The sequence below is a fragment of the Chelonoidis abingdonii genome, chromosome 4, assembly GCF_003597395.2.
Source record: "Chelonoidis abingdonii isolate Lonesome George chromosome 4, CheloAbing_2.0, whole genome shotgun sequence".
Lineage (NCBI taxonomy): Eukaryota > Metazoa > Chordata > Testudines > Testudinidae > Chelonoidis > Chelonoidis abingdonii.
Genome location: NC_133772.1, coordinates 49758544 through 49777503, shown reverse-complemented (window position 1 = coordinate 49777503; position 18960 = coordinate 49758544). Strand labels below are relative to the sequence as shown.

The following is an 18960-nucleotide window of genomic DNA, read 5'->3' as shown; positions in this document are numbered from 1 at the left end:
TTGTCAGTTAAACATGAACCGTGAGAATTAAATATTCATCTTTACATATACACGTTATGCTGTGAAAGCATATTTGCTTACAAACATATAAAAATACTTGTTAACTAGTTTGATAAGAAAATAATGTATAAAAGTATATAGCAAAAACATTTAATCATCTGACATTGGAAAGATCAAATCCATCTTTTTATATTACATGAAACAAACAGCTACAATTTTAGTTTTCTTGAATCCCTTACCCAGAAATACATCAAAGGAAGACACAGGAAAATTTTTCCCCCAACAATAATGTGAAATTTTTCTAACAAACTGAAATGGCTAGTCCAGAATGAGCCCAGGTATTTGGCCACATTATAATAGTAGTAATAATAATCCTGTAGCTATTCTAGATCCATAAAATACAGTAAGCAGACTTTTGGCCACTGGAAAAAAAGCTGAAGCATAAACAAGAGGTGAAACATTTTTGCTGACAAAGAAATTCAGTGTTGGTTTCTCAAGGCTAGTTGAACTCTAATTTAACTGAAGGGCAAAAAGCCACTACACTTTTTTATTAAATACACTTTACACTGTGATTAGAGGTCTCCTTGATAGTAGCTAAAGAATGTCAGAAGTGAAAAATAAATTAACATAGACAACTTTTATGTTTCACTTGAACACCTTGTCCTCTAAGGTTTTGTTTCATCTCCTTTATGAATAAAATTCCACAAGGTGCAAGCTCTTAAAGGGAGCAAAAATAGGAAATGTGATTTTAAAGAAGCAGCCTTAGTGTTTTGCTTTGAAGTCTGCCCTGAGATGACTAGTTGTCTTCTAGGACTGTATTCAGCCAGCTTCTTGGACTAAGGCTATTTTGGTAGCCATTTATAGAACATGGCACAAAAGGCTAGACATACCCAAAGTGATGCAAAATGGTGGAAAGAAAAATTAATCTGGCAGCTGATAGCTTGATTCATGGGATTCTTAAAAAATGACACAATGACAGCCTCTCTTATCTTTTTCTTTCCGTGTTGGTTCTGGTGAAGGAGGGCACTCTTGTTCTTGAAATTTTCTAAAAAATTGAAACTTCAGTTAATATATTTCTAACTCAAATCCGCTCTATATTTAAGTAAGTTTATTTATGATACTCTTGCTCTGGCAAAATTAGTCTTAACCACCATTACCTATGTTGGCTAGGCAAGTTCCAGGATTTTCAGATTATTTGTATTGCCACAGAACCTAGAAACTGTATGCTAGGTACTGTACAAACATAAGAATCCCTGTCCAGAGATATTACTGCTCGTGAATACTATTAGGCATACTTATATCAGTTCATGTCAGACCCAGCAAGATTTTCAGGAAGGTTAGACTGCTACCCTTCTGGGCATGCTCTAAGGTAAAGAAGGTGTCGTGCCTGTAACCAAATACTGGACAATAGGCCTATATTTGTACCTCAATATTAACAGCTTAAATAACCATAAATAACCAATTCTCATGGATAAATCTAAGATGTCGTCTCTCTGCAAACCATATCTTACAGAGATTCCCCCAAATCCTGTTTTTTCCAGGGCGCATAAGCAATAATAATATTAATAATGACTGATCAACATAATTGTAATTCATGCCTGGTTCTAGAAGCTACATCAACAGGTACTGAAATTCAACATTTTAGTTAGCTCTTCTTATAACGCTTTAAGAACCTGGGCTTTCCCCTTTAACCAAAAGGGAAATTCCATGAAACAGAGCAAATTGCTCTGATGCAATTTAAATGGTTCAAAATGGGTTCCTTATAGCCAACAAGTTCAGTTCTGAAGTTATGCAGCATCCAAATGACGACATAACTCATCCTCTTTGGAGAAGTGAATAGACATGTTTGTTTTCGAGTACCATTTAAACTGAAATCAAATTTGAATGATAATTTTAGGAATCAGGATTTGCCTCTTCTTATGATAGAGGATGAATGCTCTACATTTTACTCTTTTCTGCCTCTAGCCAAAAAGGACAGGATAATCTGTGATAGCTCTTGAAAATATATTACTTGTCTCTGGCCTATGACCACACTATAAACCAGATTTTTAAAATGGTACTTATGCTACCTGGATAACTACGGCAAGATACTCCTCTGATGGGATTTTGCCTCAAAACCAAAACTGTACCACCCTTATGACCAATAAGCCAAGAAGAGTATGTCCACAGAGTATGTTAGCGCCCTTTGGCAAGGCTATCGGATTTTAGGTATAAGAATTCCCTTCCTGAAGTGCCAAAGCAGTATTTTTATGATGAATATAACATTTATTTTTCCATTTTCACCCATAGGGTGTGTAAGTGTGATGGGAGCTTCAATTTTCAATTGAGACCCACGTCCCCGATGGCTACTAAAAAATCTACTAGTGAGGAACTGGGTCAGTTATTGACAGATTTTGAAGGGCAGGATGCCATCAAAGGAATCAATTTCCTTCAATTGAGATTTTAAACCCTTTTCTAGAGCTCCCCTCTATGCTAACAGAGGACACTAGGAACCTGAGCCATCTTTTTCCATGCATTTATAGGAGGACATGACATAACACTCTCACCATAGTTATCCATGCTTTTGTGACGTCCTATTGGAATCACTGCATTGCGCTCTACATGGAGCTTTATTTGATACTCCAAAGCTTCAGAAAGCTCAGGTGGTGACTTTTTGCTTACTTAGCAGCTTTGGCCATAGGAAACAGGCATGTGCTCCAGAGTTTCACTCCCTTCCTAGTCACTTCTGGTTGTTATTCAAGGTACTGTTTTTTATTTAGGTCCATAGGCACAACCACAGGGAAGGAAAAAGAATCCTTCCTTCCCCACCCCACAATTTGCCTTTTTATTCCATAGACAGAAAATTCTCCCTCTTGGTACATCCAACTCTTTTTTTCCCTCCTGTAGTGGCACTAACAGAAGTCAGCAAGGGCATTTTTGCTGACAGTCTCTATATTTGAAAAATCTACAAAGTGGCAGGGGTGGCTCTAGGGATTTTGCTGCCCCAAGCACAGCAGGCAGGCTGCCTCCAGCGGTGGGGTCCGCTGGTCCTGTGTCGCGTGGACCTCCTCCAGCACAATGCGGCAGGTCGCCGAAGCGCGGACCAGCGGACCTCTGCAGGCAAATGCCGAGCAGCCTGCCGCCGCCTCGACCGCCAGAGCGCCCCGCGTTCCCCCCAAACACGCATTTGGCATGCTGGGGCTGGATTGCCCTGCAAGTGAGCAAAGCACTCTCAGTAAAGCAACTCATATTGTCTAACAGCTCTGTTCAACGCACAGTAATTGATTATCCACTCTGAGGGAGAAAAAGGAGAATTTACAAGAAGATGCACCACTTCAAAGCATTTAGTTTTCCATTGATTAGCTATTTTTTGTACATAGACTGAGTGTTGGAGTAAGTGCATACTAAGTTTCTAGGGTCTTTTTTGATTCTTGCTGTGTTAAAGAGGTGCCACCACCATGGATTACTGCCGACAGGCGCTAAACAGGCGTTCTCTAGAGTAAGGAAAATAAACACATAATCTATCTGTTGTTTAGTTTGTTGTATGCTTGGCTTGACTGAAGACTATTACTGTGGTCGTTTTGGGGCCTATGCATTGAACAAGAAATGCTAGCGTAGGCTGCGACTTACTACAAGCTCTGTCCAGGGGTTGGCAACCTCTCTCAAGTGGCGTGCAAAGTCTCATTTATTCACTTTAATTAAGGTTTCGCGTGCCGGTAATACATTTTAATGTTTTAGAAGTCTCTCTTAATATTATATTTCATATACCTAAACAGCGTTGTATGTAAAATAACAGATTTTCAAAATTGTTTAAGAAGCTTCATTTAAAATTAAATTAAAATGTTGATCTTACAGTTCTGCTCCGCTCAGCTGCTGCTGGTCTGGGGTTCCATTCACTAGGGCGGCAGCGGGCTGAGCGAGCTGTTGCGGACCGGCTGGCGGGTTTGGCAGCAACCCGAGCGCAGCAGGTTGTCAGGGCACGCAGCAGGACTGACAGCAAGTGGTCTGAGCGTCAGCCCACTGCCGTCAGGGGTTTCATCGATCAGTCTGCAGCAGATCCTGGCTCCTGGACCACTGAGCCGTGCCATCCGGGGGTCCAGCCTGCCCACTACATGGGGACCTACCTTCCCCTGATTCTGGCCTTCTCTTCTCTCTTGCATGAGAGGAGGTGGGAGTGCATTGAGCACAGGGCTGGGGGTGAAGGGTCTGGCCAGGAGCTAGAATGAGGGGGGCTCAGGTTGGGGAGGAGGTTGGGTGTGGGGCACTTACTTGGGCAGCTTCATTTGGTGTGAGGGGTGCAGTGGGAATGTGGGGGTGGGTGCAGAGCTCCTTGTTTGTTCTCGGTGGGAGTGGGGGTGCAGAGTCATGGGGGGGATCAAGGGAATGTGTGGGTTGAAAGGTCAGGGAGAGGGATGAGGATATGTTAGGTGGCCAGAGTCTGGGGGGTTGGGTATGTGTGGGGTGCCAGAGTCAGGCTGGGGTTGGGGAAGAGAGTGAAGGAGTCAAGAGAGAGTGGGTGTGTGTTGAGGAGGGTCAGGGCGAGGGCTCCCCACTTCTGCAGCCCTCAGCTAGCTCACCACTCAGGTCCCCATGCACACCGCCAGAGCGCATAGTGGCCCCGGCAAGAGGTTCCCTCTGGCTGGTCTGGAGGGCGCCTCCTCCAGATCCGTGGTATGTTGAGCTCCTCGCCCAGGGCTCTTGGCCACCATGTTCCCGCTCACCTGCACCTGCTACACGTCGCAGCGCCAGAGGCGGGCTCTCCACTCTCCAGCTCATAACAGCAAGTGAATCCATGCCGATGGCTGGGCCTCTCCCAGGATGCCATCGCCGCACTACTCGCCGCCGGCCTTCCGCCAGGGAGTCGGGACCAGGTTCTGACAGTGACCTGCGTCCCCGGGCGTGGCTGCACACTGCCCTATTTCAAGGCGCCAGGTGGAGGCCCTCACACCAACAGGCAGGGTTCCTCACCAAGTGAGGGGACGTGGGAGCCCAAGAGCAGGCCGCTGAGGCAGCTCCTCTCTTGGGGGGCGCGGGTCTGGCACACGTGCCATAGGTTGCAGACCCCTGCTCTAGTCTAGCCCGATATCTTTCAGTCCCTAACCCCTTTCAGTTCCCTTGACAAAGGGATGATTGTGTAAAAAGTCAGATACCCTTTTATTAAAGCCAATATTCAGTTGCTGAATACCGGCTACACTATTTAAGCATCAGCAGATTTCATTATGTTCAATATCTAGCACCAGAAATCTTTAACGATTAAGGGAAAAAAAGTTCTCCTCTCAAACCCACAGTCAGCAGAGTATCAGTTAACATTTGCAGTGCAGATGTGCAAGCAGAATTTGCCCTGATTATCCCTAGTTGTATTTTCTCTCCAAGCAGTTTGTTCTCTGTTAAAGCTCACGAGTTCTTTAAGCTTCCTCAGAACACCGTTGACCTACCTTATTACTCTGACAAGCTCATGAAAGGCTTGGTCTACATTCAATCGCATTTTTGCTGAGGCTTCCATATACGTTACTTTAAGCTGTCGTGCTAATTGCTGGCCTTCTTCTTGTGTTACCTGAAATCAAAAGCAATCATTAAGAATAAGCTCTAAGCATTCCGCTGACATATTCTGATTTGCGTGTACACACACACACACACACACACACAGAGCATGATGTCTATGAAAAAATAAGTAATTTCCCTAAATATTGCATATGAATCACATTATCCTTGAGGGATTCAGTAGTTGAATATTATCTAGCCATTAAAATTAATCAACCGGTGTTGAGTATATCTTCTCAAGCATGGTATTTAAAAAAATAAAGCTACCCACCAAAAATACAAAATACTAAGAATTTAAAATGCAAGTTTCTTTTTTTTAGTGTAGAGAAGAGCATTCACAAGAATCAGAAAGCTCTGTTCATATACCATCTTTAAATCATTTCCCCATTTTCCATTTTATTAAATACTTTTCAAATTCTGTGTAACAGTTCATATGACCAGGTTTTACTCCTTAAATAGGAAAGCCTGCTATGAACCAAAACTACAAAGACTCAAAAGTCAAACAGCTGCTGCTAGATAAGAACCAAGTGTGCAAAATATAAAGCACAGCCGTTTAGAAATATAGCTTGAACTCCAGAAGACGAGAGGTGGGTACACACTGCTACAGAAATTCTATAAGAAAACCGAGTAGCTTTGTCCTGATACGATGGTACGTTTCAGTGAAAAAATATTCTTACAGCAATACACAACGCAGCCCAAAATGCTCATCTGTGACAAGCAGATCCTGAATAGTAAGCCGGGTGACATGCCTTCTGCACTGGAATCGTTTGATGCTAAAGCAAGCTGCCATCCATCATTGATTCAATACATGCACCATATTGATAAGTATTCCTTTGGAAATTAAGATAGAGAAGATGATGACAAAGCTAGTGTGTGCTAAGACCCAGCCTTGCTTCATACTAGTATCAATATTAAACTCAGATGACCTTCCATTTCAGTACTGGATGGCTGCCTTCATTCCCTCATGGAACTCCTTGAATAGGAGGAGCACCTTTTGTGGACAGTCAATTTGCAACAGGATCTTACAGATACCGTTCCTGCTAACCATGTCAAAGGCTCTGGACAACATGGATCACTTCTGCTATCTCAGCTCAATTCTTACCAGCTCACTTAATCTTGATAGGGAACTTGATGCTAGAATCAGCAAAGCTTCTGTTACCTTTGGCAAACTTACCTCAAATATTTGCTAACCCTGAACACAAAGGTATCTCTTGGGTCCTTAGTACCCTCCTATACAGTTGTGAAAGCTAAGTTACGTACTCCAAGCAGGAGTGGAGATTGAACAGTTTCCACCTCTGCTGTCTTAGAAAAATCCTCAGAGTTACTTGGGACCAACGGATCATAATAATTAGACCCTTGAGGGAACCAGCCTACAATCCGGGCAGACTACACTGGATGCAAGGAACGCATGCCTCAAGATAATCTGCTGAAGGCTGTGCTCTATGCCCAATTGAAAAACTGCACACGACACAAAGGAAGGCTAAGGTCTAATACAGCAACAAGGTGAATGAAGCAAGGTCTCAGCATTTCCACTGACAACTGTGAAAATCCTGCTCAAAATCATTCAGTTTGGAGAAGCTGGGTTAAAAAGAGCCATGAGAGAGCTCAGCCGGCAAGTCAGGAAGCAAAATTTGCTTCAAATTCTGTCTGGTGAGGGAACCTGAAGCCACTGTGGAAAGGTTTGCCACTTGCATCAGGCTCTTTTCACATACCGCCGCTAAGCACTTTTGACGGACTGACTTTGTTGCATCTCCTTTCATCTGTTAAGATGCTGGATGGCCACATAAGGAGAAAAAAGCAGATTGTTAGTGGTAAAGATGAAGAAATAGATCTTCGTAAAACACTGGCTACAAAGGAAGACAGTCAAAGGTCTGACTGGAAGAAGAACAGATGTCAGTGGCAAGAGAGGTGCAGGAGGACAGAGGTCGAGAGAAAAGATAAAGTGTCGTTTAGGGGAGATTTAATTGGATGTCTGCTACAATCTCAGAGATGTCAGAAACACACAGAGATAAGACAGTGGACAGAGGAAGGGAAGGGCAGGGATAAAGAGAGACAAATTAAGAATAAAAATGCTTCTTACATATATTGTTAGTTAATGTGAAGAGAGGTACACAGGGAGTGCAGAGGTGGAAGAGGAGAGGGGAGATGCTTTTTACAGATTTTAAGGCCTTTCTGACCTGCTGTATAATAGGCAGCGTTTCCACCAGTAATTCCTGCACTGAACCTATACTTCTGATTGTAGCTCTAAAAGATCAATTCTAAAAGATTCTAAAAGATACACGATAGCTCAGTGTAAGACCTAATCTTGATTTAGAGATTTCAAGTGATGGAGAATCTACCACATCCCCAGGTTACCATCAATTTTAAAAACGTGCACCTTATTTCTAGTGTGAAATTGTCTGCTAAAGTAAACAACCCCTTGTTAGATCCTTTTCTCCATGTAGGCATTTATAGACAATCAAGTCAACCCTTGGATACCTTAAATAGATTGCAATTCTTAAGTCTCTCTCTGCAAGGCAGCTTTTCCTGGATCATCAACTATTCCTGTAGCTCATTTCCAGTTTTTCCATATCCTTTTTTGAAGTACTGACAATAGGACTGAACTTACCGTTACCTCTGTATATGGCACAACCTCCCTACTTCTACTCAATAGGCCCATTTATGCACCCAAGGCTCATTGTCATAACATCACATTGGGAGCTCATGTTTAGTGAGTTATTCACCATGACCTCCCAGTCCTTTCCAGAGAGTCACCCCATTCTGTAAATGTGACCTACATTCTTTGTTACAAAATATAAACACAGTCAAACGCATGGTTTAAAAAAAAAAAGTTCAAATAGGCACAGTTTACCAAGCAACCTAGACCACTCTGTATAATTGACCAATCTTTTAACACTACTAGTTTGGGTCCTCCTCACATTTTCTCTTTTTAAACCAGCAATGACTGTTTTCTTCCAAACAATTGATAAAAATATATTTAACAGCAAAAACCACTTCCAATGGGTGCCTCAGGGGACATTGAAGAATTTGTTGGTTTCCTGCTTAGTTGGTGTAACTCAAGGTGCTAACCTTGATCTGTTGCCTTACAATATTGGTCCAAGCTGTCTGTAGCAGCTCCACAACAGAGATCAGCTGGTATGCTCTTGTCAGTAATTCCCAGATCTGTACATCGAAATGGTAGGGCACTCTCGACTGGAAAGACAGGGTGACAGTTCACAGCAACTACATCTGTATTTCCCCCCTTTGGTCCAGCAAGGGTCCACACACTCAGGCTTCCAGCTCCCCAGCTGTTGCCTTTTGGGTGGAGACCTGCATCTCACTCCCTTCAGACTAGGGCAATGTCCAGGCTGTACAGTTCCCTGCTTTCACTGTGCATTTCCCAGCAAAGTCTGCTGCCCTAAACAGCTCTGCTTGCTTTCTTTTCAGAGACTGATAACAGAGTGATTGCGGCAGACAGGTTACCACACAGTTCTTTCTAACCACACCTACTTTATTCTTAAGGTAAAAAGCATTAGAGAAGACATTAAAAACAATAAAAGAACCTACATGCACACTAAACCTACTATGCATCACCCCACCCTAGGAGAATTTTGTTTTGTTTTGTGGTTACAAGATCAGAGTTTCCACTCAGAACAAGCGCAGTCTTATGAGGCTTCAGTAGGCCCAGTCCTTCCAATCCTTGCATATGGATTGGGGCCCTCCATATACCAGGGTCCTGGTCATTTGCTGGATCAGGAAGAAGGCCCTGAGTCAATATAAAACAGGTTTCCGAGTAGCAGCCATGTTAATCTGTATCAGCAAAAAGAATAGGAGTACCTGTGGAAGCTTAGAGACTAACAAATTTATTTGAGCATAAGCTTTCATGGGCTAAAACCCACTTCACTGGATGCATGCAGTGCAAAACACAGTAGGAAGAGATATTATATTATATAACACACGCGCACACACACAGAACAAGAAAAAATGGCTGTTACCATACTCACTATAATGAGAGTGATCTGTTAAGGTGAGCTATTAACAGCAGGAGAGAGGGGAAAAAAACAAACACTTCGCAGTGGTAATCAAAATGGTCCATTTACAGCAGTTGACAAGAAGTTGTGTGCGCGCAGGGGGGGAATAAACATGAGTAAATAGTTTTACTTTGTGTAATGACCCATCCACTCCCAGTCTTTATTCAAGCCTAATTTAATGGTGTCCAGTTTGCAAATTAATTCCAATTCAGCAGTCTCTTGGAGTCTGTTTTTCAAGTTTTTTTGTTGTAATATTGTGACTTTTAGGTCTGTAATTAAGTGACAAGGGAGGCTGAAGTGTTCTCCGACTGGTTTTTTAATGTTATAATTCTTGATATCCGTTGTGTCCATTTATTCTTTTACGCAGAGACTGTCCAGTTTGGCCAATGTACATGGCAGAAGGGCATTGCTGGCCCATGATGGCATATATCACATTGGTAGAAGTGCAGGCGAACAAGCCTCTGATAGTGTGGCTGATGTGATTAGGTCCTAGGATGGTGTCCCCTGAATAGATATGAGGCCAGAGTTGGCAATGGGCTTTGTTGCAAGGATAGGTTCTTAGGTGAGCCTTTTTGTTGTGTAGCGTGCAGTTGTTGCTGAGTATTTGTATCAGGTTTGAGGGCTGTCTGTAAGCAAGGACTGGCCTGTCTCCCAAGATCCGTGAGAGTGATGGATCATCCTTCAGGATAGGTTGTAGATCCTTCATGATGCGCTGGAGAGGTTTTAGTTGGGGGCTGAAGGTGACGGCTAGTAGCATTGTGTTACTTTCTTTGTTGAGCCTGTCCTGTAGTAGGTGACTTTTGGGTACTCTTCTGGCTTTGTCAATCTGTTTCTTCACTTCAGCAGGTGGGTACTGTAGTTGTAAGAATGCTTGATAGAGATCTTGTAGGTGTTTGTCTGAGGGGCTGGAGCAAATGTGATTGTATCATAGAGCTTGGCTGTAGACAATGGATCTTGCGGAGTGGTCTGGATGAAAGCTGGAGGCATGTAGGTAAATACAGCAGTCAGATCTTCTCTCTTCCCATTCCCAAAGTAAGTTGTGTTGGGCTCTTTTTCAAATAGTTTATTAAGTTCTACATACACTGTTGTAAGTATATTTTTAACGAAAGCGAGGCCAGAGTAGTTCATCTTATTTGGAGCAGCAGATGAGGTGGTCTGGGGCACTGAATTCCTGTGGGAATTCATCCACTGTTTTAGACCACAACAAGAAAGCTCCATCTCTGGTGCAAAAGAATTTTCCTCTTGCTGTGGCCAGCTCCATCATGCCCGAAGAGCGGAACCATCATTATCTGCAGACCTTGTCCTGGAGCTTTAGACAATCTTTCAAATGTCATGATCCCTGGAGACTGTGTGTACACCATTAGCTCTGGATTTGCCCATTATAGGAAAAATCTGTTTTTACAATAATTAACTAACTAACTAACTAAATCTGGCATATGTTCTCTTTCAGAGCTCAGTATCCAAACAGAAAATGACAAATGCTTGTTACACTGTGCTGAGTTACGCACTCAAGTCAAGTTTGGTCCTATAGTATTCAAACATTACTGTATGGCCTGATGGGAGTATCTGCTTCTCAGCTTTGTACACAACCCAAATTTTAGTCCTCTATTGACCGTGTGTGCTCTTGGGCAAGTCATGTAACACCTGCTTAAGTTTCTTCATCTTAAAAATACAAAACAGGAATAATCTTCCCTTCCTTACAAGATGCAGTATCACTGGGTGGCCAACCTGTGGCTCTGGAGCCACATGCAGCTCTTCAGAAGTTAATATGCAGCTCCTTGTATAGGCACCCACTTTCCAATGTGCTGGGGGATGCTCGCTGCTCAACCCCTGGCTCTGTCACAGGCCCTGTCCCCACTCCATCCCTTCCCACCCCCTCCCCTCAGCCTACTGTGCCCTTGCTCCTCCCCTTCCCCTCTCTCCCCCCCCAGAACCTCCTACACACTATGAAACAGCTGATCGGGAGATGCAGGGAGGAAGGGGGAGGCGCTAATCAGTGGTGCTGCCAGAGGCCCTGGGAGCAGCAGAGGGAGGAGCTGATGAGGACTGCTGAGGTATTACTGTGGCTCTTTGGCAATGTACACTGGTGAAGTCTGGCTCCTTCTCAGGATCAGGTTGGCCACCGCTGCAGTATCAGGACTAGAGTTCATGCAGAATTCCCAATATATCTAATGCTATATAAGCTTTAAAAGAAACACATGAAAAGAATGGAGTTCTGCTATTGACTGGAAGTCCATTTTGCTAAGTCAACTAAAAAATCTAAAAGGACTGCATTGCAAGCTAATTAATCCACAGAAGTCAAAACTCACACATAAGTGCATGTGATTCCATAATTGCAACCACTTTGTCCCCTAATAAACTGCAGCCACCTTTTGGTGAAATGTGGCAGAGCTGATGTTAACAAACGAGAGTGGTACACAAAAGTTTACAACAGAAAGTGGGAATTTGGCATATGCCATCATGTATCAGCAATGTCCTCTGCCATGTATATTGGGCAAACCGACAGTCTCTAGGCAAAATAGTTAATGGACACAAATCTGACATCAGGAATCTAACACTCAAAAACCAGTAGGAGAACACTTTAACCTGTCTGGTCATTCAATAACAGACCTGCGGGTGCAATTTTGTAACAGAAAGCTTCAAAACGACAAGGAGAAACTGCTGAGCTGGAATCGATTGCAAACTAGATACATCAATGTAGGCTTAAATAGGGACTGAGAATGGCTGAGCCATTACAAACACGGAATCTCTCCCCCCTTGTAAGTATTCTCACACTTCTTATCAAACAGTCGGTACTGGGTATCTTGATTATCACTTTCAAAAGTTTTTTTCTCTTACTTAATGGTCTCTCAGAGTTGGCTAGACAACTCCCACCCTTTTCATGCTCTCTGTATGTTGTGTAGTAAATATATATATATATATATATATAATATATATATATATATATATTTTCCTGAATGTATGTTCCATTCTATGCATCCGAAGAGTGGGCTGTTAGTCACGAAAGCTTATGCTCAATATAATTTGTTAGTCTCTAAGGTGCACAAGTACTCCTGTTTTTTTTGCGCATACAGACTAACACGGCTGCTACTCTGTGTACCTAAACTGAATCACAAGGAGCCCCCTGTTTTAAGCCTCACTCCAAAGATAACACCTCTTGCAACACAGTGCTGTGCTAGTGCATTAGTTAAGTACTGACTCAGAGGAAAACTATCGCCTACTAAACCACAAGCCACTTCCGTGCACCACCTTGGATCTTCCTTGAAAGACTTCCACTCAGGGGTCAATGAAGGGCTAACCACATTTAGTTGTTATTAGCTAATAAGGCTGCCACCCTGGAAAAAAGCTGTTGAGACATCAAGTGCTTTGTTCAACTCTCCTCCTCTTTAAAATATCAGAGGGGTAGCCGTGTTAGTCTGGATCTGTAAAAGCAGCAGAGATTCCTGGGCACCTTATAGACTAACAGATGTTTTGGAGCATGAGCTTTCGTGGTGTGAATACCCACTTCGTCAGATGCATCTGACAAAGTGGGTATTCACCCATGAAAGCTCATGCTCCAAAACGTCTGTTAGTCTATAAGGTGCCACAGAATCTCTGCTGCTCCTTTTTAAAGGGAATCAATGTTATTTAAAAAAAAAGAACATGAGTACTTGTGGCACCTTAGAGACTAACAATATATTTCAACATGAGCTTTCGTGAGCTACAGCTCACTTCTTCAGATGCATAGAATGGAACACGCAAAGAAGAGATATTTATACATACAGAAACATGAAAAGGTAGAAGTAGCATACCAACAGGAAGAGTCTAATCAATTGAGATGAGCTTCATCAGAAGGAGAACAAACCTTTTGAAGTGATGATTAAATGACCCATGCCTGTCCTATAGTAGGTAGCTTCTTGGGTACTTTCTGGCTCTGTCAATCTGTTTTTTCACTTCAGCAGGTGGGTATTGTAGTTGTAAGAATGCTTGATAGAGATCTTGTAGTGTTCATCTCTGTCTGAGGATTGGAGCAAATACAGTTGTATCTTAAGCTTGGCTGTAGACAATGGATCGTGTGGTGTGTCCTGGATGGAAGCTGAGGCATGTAGTAAGTATAGTGTCAGTGGTTTCCAGTATAGGGTGGTGTTTATGTTGACCATCGCTTATTAGCACAGTAGTGTCTAGGAAATGGACCGCTTGTGTGGATTGGTCTAGGCTGAGCTTGATGGTGGGATGAAAACTGTTAAAATCACAGTGGATTCCTCGAGGGCTTCTTTTTCATGAGTCCAGATGATGAAGATGTCATCAATGTAGTGCAAGTAGAGTGGGGGCGTTAGGGAATGAGAGCTAAGACCATTGTTCTAAGTCAGCCATAAAGATGTTGGATACTGTAGAGTCACGTGGTACCCATAACAGAGCAGAAGAGTACCCAGAAGCCACTACTACAGGACAGGCCCAACAAAGAATAACAAACGCCACTAACCATCATCTACAGCCCCCAACTAAACCTCTCCAGTGCAACAAAGATCTACAACCTATCCTTAAAGATGATCCCTCACTCTCACAGATCTTGGGAGATAGGCCATCTCGTTACAGACAAACCTCCCAACCTGAAGCAAATACTCACCAGCAACCGCCACACCATACAACTACATACCCCAGGAACTATCCTTGCACAAAGCCGATGCCAGCTCTGCCACTATTCTATTCAGTGACACCATCATAGGACCTAATCACATCAGCCACGCCATCAGCGGCTTGTTCACTGACATTTACCGTGTATTAGCATCATGTGCCAGCAATGCCCCTCTGCCATGTACACTTGCGTAGAGACTTCTCGGTTTGGCAAACGAATTAATGGACACAATCTGACATCAGGAAGCATAACATTCAAAAACCATGGTCGTAACACTTCACCTTCTACCACTCAGTGACAGACTTGAAGGTGGCAATTTTGCAACAAAAAAATCAAAAAACACAGACTCCAAGAGAGACTGCTGAACTCAAATATGTAAATTAGATACAATTAACTCAGGCTTAAACAGAGACTGCAATGGTTGGGTCATTACACTATTAATTATTCCCTATGTTAAGTTCTTCTCACACCTTCTATGGGTCATCTTAATTATCACTTCAAAAAGGTTTTTTTTCCTCCTGCTGATGTAGCTCATCTCAATGATTAGATCTTCCTGTTGTATGCATACTTCACCTTCTCATGTTCTCTGTATTGTGATACGCATGGCCATGAGAGGGCAGCATGAAAGTGTTAGCAGGGGCCTTATTCCTGCCAAGGGGAGGAAGTTGCTTAGATTAATTAAGCACCCTGACTTCAGTCATGTGATAAAAACCCTGCTTCAGTCAGACAGTTGGGAGTTGAAGGGGAGGGGGAAAGTTTGGGAAAATTGGGAAGACGAGTTGCAGTGTTGAGGAGTTGGAAGAGAAGAGTTTGCATAAGAGAGATAGAGTTGAGGACTTCTGCGGTGGTTGTGAGTCCAGAAGAAACCTAGGTAACGGGCACCAGCTTGTGTAGAAGGGAGGCAAGAAGCCCTTCACAAGCTGAAGGGTAGGTGAGGGAAGTAACCCAGGGGAAGGAACCGCTAAACCAAGTGGTTCACCACAACCCTCAGGGCCCCTGGGTTGGACCTGGAGTAGAGGGCGGGCCCAGTCCCTCCCTCTCCACTCCCACTCCAACAAAACAATGGTGGAGTAATTAAGAACCGGTTCAGAGGCAAGCAATAGTGCCCTGAACCTACCCCAGAGAAGAGAAAGCGCGAGACCCAGCAGAACAGTACCGGTAATTTGCCACAGTATGTATAAATATCTCCTGTCTGTGTGTTCCATTCTATGCATCTGAAGAAGTGAGCTGTAGCTCACAAAAGCTCATGCTGAAATAAATTTGTTAGTCTCTAAGGTGCCACAAGTACTCCTGTTCTTTTTGCAGATACAGACTAACACGGCTGATACTCTGAAAAATGTTATTTAAGTTATAGCTAAACAATGCTTTATGAGAAACTACTGTACAGCATGCATTTACAAAAAGCAAGCAGCTGAGGATACAGCGTTCACCAGGTCTTTGGCACCAAACTAGAGGTCCTTTTAACCAAGCTGTGACTGGCTGTAGTAGCAGTTTGAATACTTGTTTTTTTAGCCAATATTAACACCATCCTCTTAAATCCAAATGCCTAGATATAATGAAAAGGCGGCCCAGAATGTAATTAAGCATATACAAGGCTGTCTTGGAACCCCCAAAACTATAGAAGGATCCAGTAATACTGCTGAAATCTCATTACTTACCTCACAGGGGCATTTTGTGGTTTAATGTTTGTATATCCCTTTGTAACTCATAGTATTTTTTCTTTCACATCATGTGGCCAATGTGGACATTATATTTGTGAATCACACGACCCTACAGATCTGCGGCATGTGCACACCAGCGTTTAACTGCATTAGCAGGTGACCATAAAGTCCTTTTTGCAATAGGTCAATGTGTTACAGGGCTTGTCTTCCCTCGCACCCTCTCCATCAATTAAAATAAAAACACTGTGGTTTTGATTTCAGCAATGGATTATGGAACAGCAGCTAAAAAGTGTAATTGTGTTATTTCTTACAGAATTGTCACTGATTAATTAGATTCTCAGAACTCTGTCTCTGCATAACATTTCAATAGTACTCACTGTATGAAGATGCAGGAAAAAAGCACAACCAAAACTAATGAGCTTTTTATTTTAAGACCTTGAAATATTGATACTAGTAAAGCAAAGCCTGATTGTGTAAGCCACAAGTCAAAGATACTAAGGCTAAAATGAATAAAGATATTATCAAATACACAATGCTGTCAGTGGCAAGGGTCCACAGTAGTATCTACAATCAGTTAACAAAATCAAACCATTTTATGTGAACCATCAGCAAGTTTTTATGGCAGCAAAGATTACTTTGCAAATATAACCAGAACAGCTGAGGCACTGATGTCTGCCTGAGTGTACAGAACATGAAATAATAGGTCTGTGGTGCATGAAGTGCCCTTCCATCTAAATAGATACTACTTCAGACACCAGTGGTGTTACTCTTAAATATCAACATTGTTAACCATTTTATGTGAACCACAGTGTTCAGCTGTAACTAAAACTCTGAATATAAAATAGCACAAAGTGCCTATAGACATGAGATTAGCAATTCTCTGACACCAAAACAAAGTTAGAGGCGACATTTTGAAGGTTTATGGAAGTGGTTTCAAACCTTTAAAGCCCTCAAAGTGATAGAAGAGTTTATAGTTTCATAGATTTTTATAGCCAGAAGGGACTATGATCTAGCTTTTTTAATTTTTTGCTACAAGTTGCACCTCATTTCTAGCCTGAAATTGTCTTGCTTCAACTTCAAACTGTGGAAAATTCTGGTACATTTTTCTCATAGACTCATAGGTCAGAAGGGACCAATATGATCATCTAGTCTGACCTCCTGCACAAAGCAGGCCACAGAACCCTTCTCATCCACTTCTATAAAAACCCCCAACCTATGTCTGAGTTATTGAAGTCCTCAAATTGTGGTTTGAAGACCTCAAGCAGAGAATCCACCAGCAAGTGACCCATGCCCCACGCTGCAGGGGAAGGCAAAAAACCTCCAGAGAACTCTGCCAATCTGCCCTGGAGGAAAATTCCTTCCCGACCCCAAATATGGCGATCAGCTAAACCCCGAGCATGTGGGCAAGGCTCCCCAACCAGCTAGACTGAAGAACTGTCTACTATTAGAAATCCTTTCCCCAAATAGGAGCTTAGACACTGATCAAGTCACCTCCTAAACTGCTCTGATAAACTAAGTAGATTGAGCTTCAGTCTCTCACCTTAAAGCATGGTTTCCAAACCCAAAGACATTCTTGAGCCCTTTCCAGTGTTTCTACATCCTTTTTAAAACATCATCAACACCAGAATCGAACATAGTATTATAGTAATGGTCTCGCTAATACGTATACAAAAATACCACCTCCTTCCCTGACTCCAACTTGATATTTCTCTACTTACATATCCAAGGATTGCATTCACTCTGTCACCTAAAGAGCTGCATAGGGAGTTCATGTTCATCTGATTATCTACCATTACCTTAAGTTCTTTTCAGTGTCACTACACTTCAAGATGTTGTCCCTGATACTGTATTATGGTCATTCTTTGGTCCTAAATGTATGACCTTGCATTTGGCTGCATTTAAACACATGCTGTCCCAATAAACCTCTTATCAAGTGATCCAATTTGGTCTCTATACAGTTAACCTATCCCTGTTATTTACCCTCCCATTAATTTTTGGAGTCATCTGCAAATTTTAACAGCAATGATTTTATATATTCTTCCACACCAACAGTAAAATATTGAAAAGCACTGGGACAAGAATAGATACCTCCATGACCCCACTAGAAAACATCTGATAACTGCTCCTGTTTATAATGACTTTTCCACAATTTGTCAGACAGTTTTCAATCCATTTAATATGGGCTACATTAATTCTGTTGCAAACCTCCAGACTTCAAAGCATACAATTGGCTGCATAAACTGCTTTATATGTGTATAACTCAGTTATACATAAAAATTTCTGTTGCTTTTACAATAAGAAATGCACTCTGAGTAAAAGTTTTAGAGTAACCATTACACCTTTCAGTGATAGAATTTTATGCTTAGCACAAGCCAATTTGATGAGTAATATATTACAGAAAAATTTTAAGAGTAGGAGAATTACACATACTTATAACTTAGATCTCTCAATAAATTTAGCCTCAGGTCCAAGAGTCAAGAAGAGAAGCTACTGTATCAACAGTAAAATATTTTGATCCAGAAAAGTTCTCCCTAAAGAGAGACGTTAAGAATCTCAACTATAGCAGTTACCAAATTTCCTGCATTTCTTTTCCATTGTGATTAATTACAAATAATTTATGAAAGTCACTTGCTCCAGTTACTAATTTTAAAATCTGAAGTTAATCTTCTTGACAACCATTTCTACAAAAACCATAACAAAGAATTAGGATTCTTGATATACAAAATGCCAAGATTTTACCTGTCTTTGATGATCCAGATCTGCTTTGTTACCAACCAGAATCATAGGAAATTCATCACGGTCTTTCACTCTAAGTATCTGCCTTTGAAACTTGTAGATTTCTTCAAAACTGAAAAAAAAGTAAGGAAGATTTACATGTACTTGTTCATGGGTTCTTGATCTATGGCAGAGGTTGGCAACCTTTCAGAAGTGGTGTGCTGAGGTCTTCATTTATTCACTCTAATTTAAGGTTTCACGTGCCGGTAATACATTTTAATGTTTTTTAGAAGGTCTCTCTCTCTAAGACTATATATTATATAACTAAACTAGTGTTGTATTATAAAATAAACAAGGTTTTCAAAGTGTTTAAGAAGCTTCATTTAAAATGAAATTAAAATGTTGATCTTACGCCGCCGGCCCGCTCAGCCCGCTGCTG

The 18960-nt window shown here is 42.0% G+C and overlaps 1 protein-coding gene across 1 annotated transcript in view; it reads right to left on the bottom strand.

The window, feature by feature from the left end:
• Positions 1-134: 134 nt before the first annotated feature.
• Positions 135-18960, bottom strand: part of RRAS2 (RAS related 2) — a 94977-nt gene continuing 76151 nt past the window's right edge. The window contains 3 exon segments of the mRNA XM_032767131.2: positions 135-1045; positions 5415-5533; positions 18546-18654. Of these exon segments, the coding sequence (XP_032623022.2) occupies positions 958-1045; positions 5415-5533; positions 18546-18654 (316 nt within the window). The 3' untranslated portion in view covers positions 135-957.